Source organism: Pyxicephalus adspersus, chromosome 1 (genome assembly GCF_032062135.1).
Source record: "Pyxicephalus adspersus chromosome 1, UCB_Pads_2.0, whole genome shotgun sequence".
Lineage (NCBI taxonomy): Eukaryota > Metazoa > Chordata > Amphibia > Anura > Pyxicephalidae > Pyxicephalus > Pyxicephalus adspersus.
The window spans coordinates 142,747,456-142,760,703 of NC_092858.1; the positions used below are offsets into that span (position 1 = coordinate 142,747,456).

At 37.8% G+C, this 13,248-nt stretch overlaps 1 protein-coding gene across 1 annotated transcript; it reads left to right on the top strand.

Annotated features, from left to right (window-relative positions):
* On the top strand, window positions 1-7,730 carry IFT22 (intraflagellar transport 22). The gene is made up of 4 exons (XM_072429714.1): window positions 1-208; window positions 2,002-2,084; window positions 4,243-4,442; window positions 7,329-7,730. The coding sequence occupies exons 1-4, from the start codon at window positions 170-172 to the stop codon at window positions 7,475-7,477; spliced, it is 471 nt and encodes a 156-aa protein (XP_072285815.1). The 5' UTR covers window positions 1-169; the 3' UTR covers window positions 7,478-7,730.
* The last annotated feature ends 5,518 nt before the right edge of the window (window positions 7,731-13,248 follow it).

Consider the following 13,248-nt stretch of genomic DNA (forward strand, 5'->3'; position numbering starts at 1 on the left):
CTGTTGTTATGGCAACAAAGAAGACGCCGCTGAAGGTGTAGGCCTCGGTCAGCCTTACCTATAGGATTGTGTGTGGCCCCTGTGCCGGGATAACGATAACGAGTGCCCCGTACAAAAGTCAAGGTGCTGCGTGTGAGGGAAGGAGCCGCCTCTCATCGTCTGCTGGAAAATGCTAAAGGCAAAAGTGCTGCTGGTGGGACCCAGTGAGGTGAGGACAAGGCCTCCTGTTATCCCGGTGTTGTCTCTGCTCTACAACCTCAATTCAGCATTGCAGAGTCCTATGTGTGTATGGATTGAATATATGGGCTGATTTATAAAAGTTCTCTAAGGCTGGAGACAATACACTTTTATCCGTGAAGCTGGGTGATCCAGCAATCCTGGAATAGGTCTGGTCCAGGATTCAAAACATTTGCTAGCAAATAGCAAATGACTTTGAAGAAATCCATTCCAGGTTTGCTGGATCACCCAGATTCACTGATGAAAATGTATCCTCTCCTAAAGCTTTGGAGAGCTTTAATAAATCAGGGCCATGGAGTCTCAGTGTGTGGAGCGCGGTGACCTTCTATCGGTGCTTGGGGCTCATCCGGTGTGACCGAACTCCTCTCAGTGTGCAGGGACAGAGATCAACCTTAATGGGAGAGAAGAAAACAACATCATTGGTGTTAATTAATTGTCCCATCATCAGTGTTAGTTGGGGTAATAAATGCCCCATTATTGGTGTCAGTAGGAGTAATAAATACCCCATCATTTGTATTACTGCAAAAAATAAATATCATCAGTGAAAGTAATAAATGCCCCATCATCAGTGTTATTGGGGGTAACATGGAGTAATAATACCCCACTGTTAATGTCAGTAGAGATAATAAATGCCCCATCATTAATGTAAGTGGTTTTGGGTGCCAATGGGATTCAGAAAGCCCCTTCATTAATCACTCATTGACGGATTTTACAACCAATAACATAAACAACCCTATTATTAAAGAGGGCTTCCAAATATGAAATAAGTCCCCCTCCCCTTTCCCAACAGACCCTCCCGACAGAGCATAAGGGCCCTTTCTCCCAACTCTGGGCCCTCACTGTTGGGGTAAGCAGAAGCCTAGTTTAGGGGGGGAGGAGGGACCTCCTTTTTGCTTTCCCTTTTCTTACCAGGTTTCATAATAAAGGTCTGGCTTAAACCAATTTTTAGGGACTGGGGGCATGTTCCTTCCACAGTTGTGCTTGGCCACCTAGCTTTTTTGGTGACAATACCATGTTCAAATAAACCATTTTAAATCCCATGTATTGTTGATGTTCTACTAATTGGCCATAGAATGCTTGTATACATTTGGGTATAAATAAAAACTAATATCCAATGAGGTTTGCATTTTGAACTCTTAGGGGAAGTTAGGAGCGCTCATACTTCTCTACAACCCCTTCCCACCTACTAAACGTTTATAATTGATCGTATATGATTTATCTACATTCTCCTCCAAGATATTCATTTTGCAGCCTACCAAGCATGGCCTAAACCAGCAGTCGCCATCCGGTGGTCTGTGGCTCTGTCCCCCATATGGACACAACTGCCCACTGTCCCATCGCAGACTCAGACCTGCTTGCTAAATTCTGGGGAAGACAGTAGTGCAAAAAGTTCCACAGCCCTGCGCTACCGCCCCCCTGGAATTTAGCAAGCAGGCTCAGACCTAAATGGGAGAGTGGGCGGGTTCTGGCATTATGACATCACTCTGGGGGAAGTTTCTTCACCTTTGAGTGACACACAGCTCCCCACGAATGTGCGGTCGGAGTTCGGTGAATTTAGTATTCTGTGAGGTTGGAAAGGTTGGCACCACTGGCCTAAACCATCCCGATTCTGTAGTGCCTCATATTAACACCTCCATTTGTTTCCTGATATCTCAGCTTGATGAATAATACCTTTACACTGCTTGTTATTCATATGAGCTGATAGAAATGTGTATATTAATGTTTGGATAATAGTGTGTTCCATGATTTATTTATTTTTTTCAGTGTGGAAAGAGCGTTTTGGCAAACTTTTTAGCTGATGCCACAGAGAACATTGGTGGGGAATACAGCCCAACACAAGGTGTAAGGTAATCTTCCTTTGGATTGTTATATATTTTAAGAAGAACTGGAACATATATACCTGGCAGCCAATTAGAATTCACTATTAAGCAAAGTTAGAATGCAAAATAGTTTTTTATTCTTGCCCACAAGTTCACAAAGGTATCCTTACGCTTGGTTATTTCCTGCTAAAGGTATTAGAGTGCATCAGATAGGAAGAAAACTTTACATGTTAATGCTTACCAGTCCTTAAATGTGGTGGCTGAATTTAGTTTATGATTTTCAAAACTAGTAAACACATATGAGAGGTGTTCTTTAGTTCAGAGTTGGACTAAACTGGTAAGACTTGAACATGACAGATAGATTTCTGGTATCCAGTCCTATTGCCCTATTGGAACAGATCTCACAAAACACTTTTAGTGCCGAAAAAAGGTAAATTTTATTGCTACTGTTTGAATTTACTTTAAATATACACAGAAGAGTTACTGAGGTCAATGTTTTACGTCTCTAATCCATTGTCCATTGAGAGGTTTCAGAATTTCTTCTAACCCAATAGGCATTTTATTAACATGACAGGTAATGCAGGGATTGGCTGGGTTCTCCATTGTGTTAAACGTTTGTTAATTGGGTAACAAAGCCAGGATGAACTAATAAAACAGAACTAAACTGTTACTTTAAAGAAAATGGCCAGATACTTTATTGCTGAGGGATTCCCTGTGCACAGAGTCCGGTGTCAGTGTGGGCCCCCTGTGCAGAGCACGTTCCTGGAAACAGAGTGGGCATGGTCCTTGCAGGTCCTGCACAGCACACGGTCATTATAATGACGTAGGAGATTCCCTGTGCACACATGGGGACTCCCGTTCTGCCGATTATGCCCGCCAAGTAGCAGGCTTTAATGAAATATAAAATTTTTTGTACGGGTGTATTTTATATTGTGGTCAACAGTGCTGGCGGGCCGCATAATATTGATTTTATGACAGAGGCCGCAATTGGCCCCCGGGCTGGACTTTTGACATGCCTGATCTAGGCAATACAGTGAGATGAGGTTCTCTCCTCCTGCTGTGTCACTGTCTGTATCTGTCTGTCATTTGCAAACCCTGTTTCTTGTACAGCGCTGTAAATGTCGGCACTATAAAAATTCTATTATTATTATTATTATTATTAATAATAATAATAATAATAATAATAATAATAATAATAATGAGTTGAGTAAATCACAAGAATAGCTTTTGTATGAGGTAAAACCTATTTGAAGGTAAAACAGTTCACATATATACATTTTTCTTGTTCTGTGTGAATGGATATGGACTATTGTACCTTAAGGTTAACTAGAGAAGGACACCTTCCACTCCTTCAGTCCTGGCTGCAGAGGTGTACTTTGTGAATAAGATTTCAAACAGGCAGGTACATATGTTATATTGCAGAAGGGATATCACTTACCCTATCTACAATAATAAAAAAAAAACTTAAACACAGGTAAATGTATTGATACATTGGTTTAATAACAGGTGTCATGCTCAAATTGTCCACTGTGTGGTGCTGTGTTCTCACAATGAATTACATCCGTATTCCAATCTTTGATTTACCTGTAACATTGGCTGCTTTAAGAAGGTTTTAGTGATATTCTGATATGTAAAACAAATATGCTGTTACACCATTATCTTTTATTGTCACAATGGCAACTGACAGAGTGCTACAACAGAAAATCGACACTCATAGAAGTGTCAATTGCTAGAGGGATTTTTATCAAGTGATTCCTCTAGGTCAGAATGGTGATAAGCGGTACAGACCGTGGAAAAGCTAAGTATTTTCTATATTGTTTGCAGAAACATAGGTTAATATTGTTTAATTTTTTTAGGTGCCTGCACATTCATGCATTAGCTTTCATTACAGCTAAAAGCTGGGCCATTCTGAATGAACATAGATTTCTTGAAGCTTGTTCCCCTCCCTTACACACATTGGTATTGGCCAATGATAGAGCCTGTTATATTATTGCAATAGGAAGGGGACTGGAAAGGGAAGGGGTTAGAAGTTTCGCCTGTTCAGAATGACCTTGCATTCAGGCTTAAGAAGGGGCAATTAAAGCTGCTGCAGGTATTTGCAGGAAACTTTTTTTAAGTGACAGAGTCACTTATTTTGATAATATATTTTTTAAGTCGTCCAACCTAATGTTTCTTCTTTTTGTAGGTTTGAAAGTTGCTGGCCTGCCATAATGAAGGATTCCCATGGGGTAATCATCGTTTTTAATGCAGACATTCCAAGTCACCTCAAAGAGATTGAAATGTGGCACAGCAACTTCATCCAACAAAAATTACAAGAAAATCAGTGTCTGCTGATTGCACATCACAAACCTGGGTCAGCAGATGAAGCAGAGAGACCAAATCTATGTAAGGATAATATCAAAATATATTGTGATCCTGTTTGTGACTAAGGTTTTTATTGTCTCCCATATTGTTAAATAAAAGTGCCAACAAACATTATCAATTGAGCCACTGGATTGTTACCCAAACTTCCAGTAAGCATACTACTGGAGTGTTGGCACAGAAATACATCCCATCCAGTCAGGCCTATTGACCGATATAGCTTGGACATGAGATATGAAATGCCACCTGAACCAACTATAAATGGCTGGATGATGGTTCAAACATTCTGTTGGTATACCAAGGTCTGCCATATATGTGCAGACCAGAACACCATGGCAGCTTTAGGACTCTAAAAGGACTCACTCTTTAAAGTTAATCTATAATGAAGGCAATAACATTTTATTTGTCTGTGTTGTCCCAGGTTGCAACTTAAAGCAGACCTAAACCTTTATTTTATATAAAAGTACAAAGTACAGCCCATTTATATAAAGTACAAATATTGTTTTTTTTTTTGTGCAACACCCTTTTTTTTTTTAAAAAAAAAAAACTTAAAAAAGGGGTGCAGCACCTCCCCTTTCTGTCTTGATTGCCGCAGCGAATAAAACTGAATGGGATCGCAGAGCCTTCTGGGCTACCTACGTCACAAATCCCAGGGGCCATTTCCTTCACTGAAGGGTAAGAGATGCTGATCTCATGCATGCGCAGTGGGACTGGCACTCTTTTTTTCCCCCAATTTCATGTCTACACAGTGAAAAATAGGTGATATAGCCAGAAGAAGGGTGAAGATGGCAGCGCTCTGCGCTCCCTCCTCGCCGGCAAGAAGAACAGTTCCAGGACATCACAGGACCTGAATGAGGACTTCTCCATGTATCTTTATGTATCAGCATATACTTATCAAACAAGTCCATAGGGTGTCTGTGGGAAAAGTGCTTTGAATGTTAAGAAAAAAACAATACATTGATAAAAAAATAAGGTTTTATGTGTAAAATATATTCTTACTAACTTTTATGTAAAAACAAATGTGCAAGTTAGTTACAATATGTAAGCGTCCGGCTTTTTGGGCAATTCGTGTCTCATAATTTTCATCTGTAATGGGCGATGCTGTGAAGGAATCAGCTTAGAGGAGTTTATTAGTGTCAGGGCTTGCTGTGTTCACATAACATTGTGTTTCAATAGTGGAATGTGCTGAGAAAGTTGGCTAGGTTGGTCCTACAGAGGTGACCATAGCCCCTCTAAAAAGTAAGTGCAAGGCTAATATACAAAAATTCAGGCATATGGAAGCAATCATGTCTAATGAAACATATTTATATGTGCACTAGATATGGTAATGGAAATCATACAAATATATTTAGTAAATACTTTTAATAATCTTAGTAGTATATGTATATTTTGCCATCATTTTTTCATCATGCATTAGGTGTACTTTCAGTCTTCTGACACTAGGTGGCTGTAGAGTACCAGTTTGTGTACACACTTCCGTTTGCTGCTGGTAAAGCTGTTCCATGGCCCTGAGACTCTTAAGCAGCTTTAGGGACAACAGTGCAAAGTAAAAAAAAGCATACTTTTTTGTCAAAGCTTACTATGTTTTTTCTTGTTTTATTTTATTTTGTAAAATACAATGTTTTTTGTTTGAGTATTTTGTGTATAAATGCACAAAAAATGTATGTAGACCATATAATACTCTTTACACTTATTGCTCTTTTGTTATGAAAAAAAAACTTTCAGCAATTGACTCTATTTTTTAAGGGATCTATTTATAAAACATTTACCAAACTTTTTCAGCTGGAGAATCTTCCAGGTCCATGTGTTGTCAATGACAGTGATTGATTCTTTAGCATAAAATGTTTGGTGAATGCAAGATTCACTGCTGTACATAAACCCCTAAAAGTCATGTGTACATTGTTCAAATAATAATAATATAGTGTCTTCCACATATTTTAAAATAACAATACTATAAAAATGCATAACAAAATAGGCCAATATGAACATGTTCTTTTTTTACATTTTCTTTCTTTTTGTCCTCCAATCACTTGTTGGCTGCATAAAACAAACACATGGTAACTATAAGGCCAAGGCGATTAAGAAAGGGAGGGCAAAGCCTCCCGGGATACCTAGGTCACGCATCCCTGGAGGCTCTTGGCTGCTCCTTCTGCACATGCCTAAGCATCTCGGGCATGCGCAGAAGGAGCCCATAAACAGGGAAAAAAATTGCAGATCTCACACATGTGCAGTGAGATTGGCAAGTTTTTTCCAATCTAAGTCATCCGATCCCCTGCGTGTGCAGTGCGAGATCGGGTGACGTTGAAAGAAGAACACGGAAGAAAAGAGGAGAAAATGTCGGCGCCTGGCGCTCTCTCTGCACCGGGCCAAAGACAGATACCGGGACGACACGAGATCTGATGGAAAAAACCTCCAGACGGACAGACTGATCTGCAGGATTGGGTTTTTTATTATTGTATGAAAAAATCACAAGTAGTTACAGAAAAATGCCTCAGAAAGTGAGATAGAAGCCACCTCCATGACTTAGTTTCTTTATGCATGTCTGAATGATGGCAGTTAGGGGATAACTCAGGTCAATGGAGACAGAGGCAGGTGGGCATGGCTGAACTGAAGAGACTGGATCAATAAGAAGAAGCTATCCCAATTCTCCCAGGATGCTTTAAGGCCAGAATAGTCTTGCTTATATTTTTGTATTTATGGTATTCAAATATGGTCTATAAGTTGATACTAGATAAGATAATAATAACATATTGCTACTGCAGATATAGTAAAAAAAATTCACAAAGTCTATTCACTGCTTTCAGCTTTATTTCGGAATGCAATAATAATTTTTGTTTATGGGAAAACAATTTTGTTTTATCTTTGTGTAGTTAAACATACAACAATTTTACGTTACCTTGTGTTTTACAGCGCCAGCCCTAGGCAAATTATCACTGGTACATTCAAACTTAGAAGAAGATCCTGAGGATGTAAGAATGGAATTTGTTAAGTATCTCCGAGATGTCGTCAGCTCATTGTCAGAGAGCAGAGACCGGGAAGAGATGTCTATTATCACATAACATGCACAGTGATGCAGAAACTCTTTTTTCTGATGAGTTTCCTCATTGATCAGTGGACTTTACACACATGTTTATACAAATGTCATACTTTGTTCACATTTATTGTTGAAATATATGTTTACTAAGACATTTATACTTCTTGTAATAAATAGTAATATTCCCACATTAATTTATTATGTAACAGTACCCACCATGATAGATATGGAAAAAATTCATAATTATATTTAATAAATAGGTTTATATTTGAAGAGAATTTTCTGCCCCATGTCTCTTACTTGGCTCATTTTTGACCCATGAATAACCTTACTGATTGCTTTTCAATCTTTTTTGTTTGACCCCCAGATGATTTGGTCCCCCTGCCTTCATCTTTAATGTGTCTTTATTGTGATCTTCTTTCTTTATGCTAGATTTCTCATAACCATATATATCATATCATAACCGTCTTCAGAATTTTCTGTAAACTGGGCAAAGCACCAAAGATTATATAAGTTTTCTATACACTTTAATTTTCCTTGTACTCCCAGTTACCAAGGACTATGCAGAATTATCAAGGTTCTTGAGTGTGTCTGTTTTGCTCATTTATCTGTGATAAGTATGTTGCTAAGAATAACAAATCCATATGTCCTCAGGCCTTTGGAGTTGCAAAATATACAAAACCAATGCAGAACTGTTCTGCCAAAACTGCATGCAAAACAAATTATTTACAAATGTAAAACAGATACTTAAAGCAGAACTAAACTCAATATAAAAAAAAAAACACACATACCTTTATTCCCGCAGATCCGTCGGGAGTTTTCTTTGTTTAGGTCTCGCGTTGCCTCGGTATCTGTCTTCAGCCCAGGGCCGGGCGCCGTCATCTTCTTCTTTCTACGTCACCCTATCTTGCACTGAGCAGGCGCGAGATCTGCTGATGTAGATATGGAATAAGATTGCAGATCTCACTGCTCATGCGTGAGATCAGCTTGATACATTAAAAAAAATAGCTCCTTTTGCTCATACCCAAGATCGGCATGCGCAAAAGGAGCAGCCAGAAGCCTTCCAGGGTTTTTTTGTTTTTTAAAGGGTGTTGCACTTTAAAAAAAATACAACTTTTACATAGTTACATAGTAGGTTAGGTTGAAAAAAGACATAAGTCCATCATTTTCATCCACTTGGGAAATAAACGCCAATCCATCGGTACCTTGCCAGTGACTAAAGAGTTTCCAAAAATTAGAAATAATAGCTTTGAAATAACTGAGCTCAGCTCTTTGAGGACACGTGGATGTAATCCATCGCCCTTAATAATGGAAAATTTGCTTTCCTAAAATTAAATGTTTTTATTTTTCCTGTTTTTGCTTCCTGTTTACAGCTTACATTAAATGAAATCATATTATGGTCAGTGCTATCTCTTTTATATGCACATTTGTTATAAGCTCTGCATTGTTAGGTCCAGCAGAGTATAATTTCTAGTTGGGGCTTCTATAAACTGTACCATAAAATTATCTTGTATTAAATTACAAATCTCCACCCTTTTGCTGTTCCTGTAGTGCTATTACTTTAGTCAATGTCAGGGTAGTTGAAATCTCCCATGATTAAAACACTTCCACTTTTTGCTGCTTTTTCTGTACGTGCTAGAAGTTGATTTTCTATTTCTTCCTTAGCACTGGGGGGCCTATAGCAGACTCCAATAATTGTGTGGTTTTCAACCCCACATTCAACTCCCATAATGCCTCAACCTCATCGCTTTTTCCATCCGCAATTTCTTCACTTTTAGATCACTTCTTACATAAAGACAGACACCACCTCCCTTTCGTTTGACTCTGTCTTTACAAAAGAGAGTATGCCCAGGAATATTGACAGCCCAGTCATGCGAGGAACAAAGCCAGGATTCAGCAATGCCAACGAAGTCATAATTCTCCTCACTCATTAAGGCTTCCAACTCCCCTTTTTTGTTTGCTAGACTTCTAGCATTGGTGAACAGACTCTTTAAACCATTGCTTATTTTACAGTTAAAATACAGTTACAGTTTATTTACAATTTGTGGTTACTATAGGGATTTAACTCCTTTTGTTTTCAAACTCCACTTTATTAAAAAGCCACTTGTTTCACCAGCCAAACAGCAAGCTCAATGTGAGTCTGGCAGGAACTTAAATAACCCGTGAAACCTTGACCACTCCCCCTTAGAGGTCAGCAAGAAAAAAGGAAAAAAAAGCTATTTAACCTACCTAGCGGTAACCCCGAGTGTGACTTGGGGTAGAAAAAAAGTCACACTCGGGGTAGGTAAACCTATGGGAAGGTTAGTAAATACAGCGCTTACCTGATCCACAAGCGTCCCGCATTGTCCATCACCATGAACCCTGTTTTCTTTCCTCTTTCTCCGGTGTCTTCTGCACAGAATGATTCACCGGGGGAGTTCCTGGTGATGTCGGTGTGTATGTACGTTGCCAGTGGGGTGGGGTGGGAAATTCAAAATCTATTTGTATTGCATTCAATACAAAATAACTGAACTGAATGCAATACATTGGATTTATATGTGCAAAAGCAGTACGTTGTTTTCACAAACATTTATTTTACAGTATATTATAAAAGTATGAGTATAGTATTATTATATAAGGGTTCAATATTTATTTATTTTTTAAATTAAAAAAAAAATTAAATAAAAATATATTATCTTTTTTTCATGTATTAAATGTATTATTTTTACATGATTTTGTTTTTCAAACTTTAATATACTCATACTATTATACTGTAAAAAAAGTTTTAATGAAAAACAATGTACCCCTTTTAGACATGTAAATCCAGACAGAAATATACCACTAGGGAGGTTAAAACAAAAACTCACAGTCAGGCAGACACAACCCAACAGTCAAACAAACACAACTCCCAAATGCACAATATTAGAGTCCTGTTTTTTCCAACTCCACTTGATTAAAAAGCCACTTGTTCACCAGCCAATCAGTGAGCAACTTTAAATAAAAGGGTTGTCTACCCTTTTACGTAAAGTAAAAATTTTGAATTCAGGTCTGCTTTAAGTTTTTCATTAACAGCAAATGAGAGCTTACAAGTTCATCCAAAGCAAAGGACATGATGTATTTTCCCAGTCCTTGCGAGACGGCATTTGAGGCCGATTTGGGTGTGCAGTCGCCGTGAACTCCTGACACCAATAAACACATATTTGAAGTGGAAGACAAGGGAAAGCAGAAAATGGAGATACACAGAACTAGTATTCAAGAAAGACGTGTACAGGTGCGCCAAACGTGACCAGGTGCAAATATTCCGCCGTCTGGAGATCAGAGAGCTCCGGTATACTGCTCTGTATCTATGTCTAATTCATAACAGTTCTCATTAGCTGCAAGGTATGTCAAAAATGTCCTTTCAGATATCCAGACTACCTACAGCCATCTACAGGAATATGATATTAGCAACATGATATCTATTATTAACATCCCTGCTCATCACTTACAGTAATATATTTAGTCTGGGATCAGATATTACTGAAAAGTATAAATCAAAAACCTTTATTTCAGATCTGTTTCAAGTTTTTGTTCTCTGTACAGTTTGTTCCTAGCAGAGCACAATCAGCCTCAGCTTACATAGGTATCTCCCTCACTTTAAGTATTATTATTACAGAACCGCAGGGCTTGTATAGAATGTATATTGTATGCAACTTTTAAGATGTTTAAAGATGTTTTAAAGAAATGAACTATAGCTTTTATAAAACAAAATGCCCTGATACTGCTATAGAAGGTTACTTATACATTTGTTGGCTGTAAATGTGTTTTTTGTTAATAATGTGACTCCTATATGTTTATATAGGGAGAACATATTCTTTAGAAGTGTACAGACAACAATGAACCATTCTTATCAGTTACAGTCATATGTATTTATACTATGATCTCAGTTGGAATATCAGCAAAAATGGTAGAACAAAAACTTCTTACATAAACAGACTTCCAAGTGTATAGTCAAGGAACAAAGTAAAGTTCACTTTCAACCAATCAGAATTTATTAGATTAATATTACATGGCACAACATGGGTTTTAATTGTTGCAAGTATTGTATTTGTATTTTAGCAATGCAAGTCCAGGCAACCAGTAATAATATTTGGAGAGCTGAAAATGTTATATAGCAAATGATGCAGTCATCAGAAAGAAAAATTAAATATAACTAAAGTCATTTTTTTTTAGATTTGAAAAGGCAATGAGGGGTTGTTATAAAACTGTTAAACTGAGTTTCAATGTCAGAAAAGCAACAGTAAATCCAAAATTTTGAGTTGCCATCAGAACAGGAATCTTTCAACAGGGAAGCTTGTTCCAATAACAACATTTACAAAGATATTATCTCACTTCCTTTTGAGTCAAAATAATGTAAATCCCTTGGATTTAGATATACTTTAATGTATATTAATCTTAAATTTGTATATTCTACTGTACTGCACAAGTTTACATTGCTCCATTAAGGATCAGCAAGGGGGAGAATGTACCCTCAGACATGTGTAATACATGTTTAAAAAGTTTCTTTTCAGTTTCTACTGTCTTAAAACTGTCACATGACTGTCAATGAGATCCACACCTAATTTTTTGCAAAAGTTTTGCAAAGTTTAGCTATAATATTTGTGTAGAATGAAACTCTCATGTTTCGAAAGGCAGAAATGAGGAAGGAGAAGATGTAAAACACCATTGTGGATGATTCAGCCCACCAGTGCTCATAACCAAAGACTGAAAATGGTGTAATGGCTTTTATTGTTCATGTGGCACTAAACCAGATCAGGAGCTCTGGCTTTACTAATAGTTCACTTTTTTAGGTCATTAACTTAAGCAGGAACAAAGTCAGCAAGGCAAGTGAGCACAAGCTAAAAAATAATAAGCCGTACACTGTTAATCCATGTCAATCTTTATGAGTACCAAGTCAACCAAGTTCATCTAAAAACAAGCCACTCAGATGAGTTTTACCCTGTAGGGGATCCTAATTGTAGCTTGTTTGGTAGTTAACTTTTAAAGATAACCCATATCTGTAAAAGAACTGAATAGATTTTTTCCTAGCTGCAAGTTCCACCTGAAAAAACTCCTGTTGACGTCTGCAAAGAAACCAACGCTTTGGGAGTGTGAATCTCTTAGGTCCCCACAGCTGTCTATGGGTCCTTCTACTAATATCAATGCAACTGCTGTATTTTGTATGGTCAGCAGGAGGAACCAGTGAAAGCTACGCAAGACCCAGGTGATCAACCCTGAAAAAACAATTTGATTATTATCTGTACAACCCTTGCCTTGTAAATGAGAATATATTTGTTTTTTAATACATGATTTGCTATGTACTATGTCTAGGTGATGTGCTAAAGATTCCCTTCCCTGGATGTACCCCAGTATAGGTCTCAGCTGATTTTGGGGTATGAGCAAATTGCATATTCTGAGATGTTAGGGGTACTCTTGGAAACATGTAATCTGAATCTGCTTCCAATACAACACAGTTTTTTCTAATGTATGTTGGGTGTATAGATGATTAAACTACTAATTAGTATTTTGAAAACTTGACTCCAATAATGAAATTGAGATAAAAATATAATGACGTTGATTTTCTAAACTAATAGAGCAAAGTGGAAGTTCGCCAATCTTAGTGAATAGGGTACAACTGAATTCACCTCTGTCATCAAATCATAGGCCCACAAAAGTTCTTTACTTGGTGATTGATTATTTTATGTCTGCATTTATATGACAGCTAGTAAAAGTGTACTCGTGCTTGCCCTCTCCAATTCCTACTCTCCTTTGGTGAAAATAACTTACCTATTACCAGTG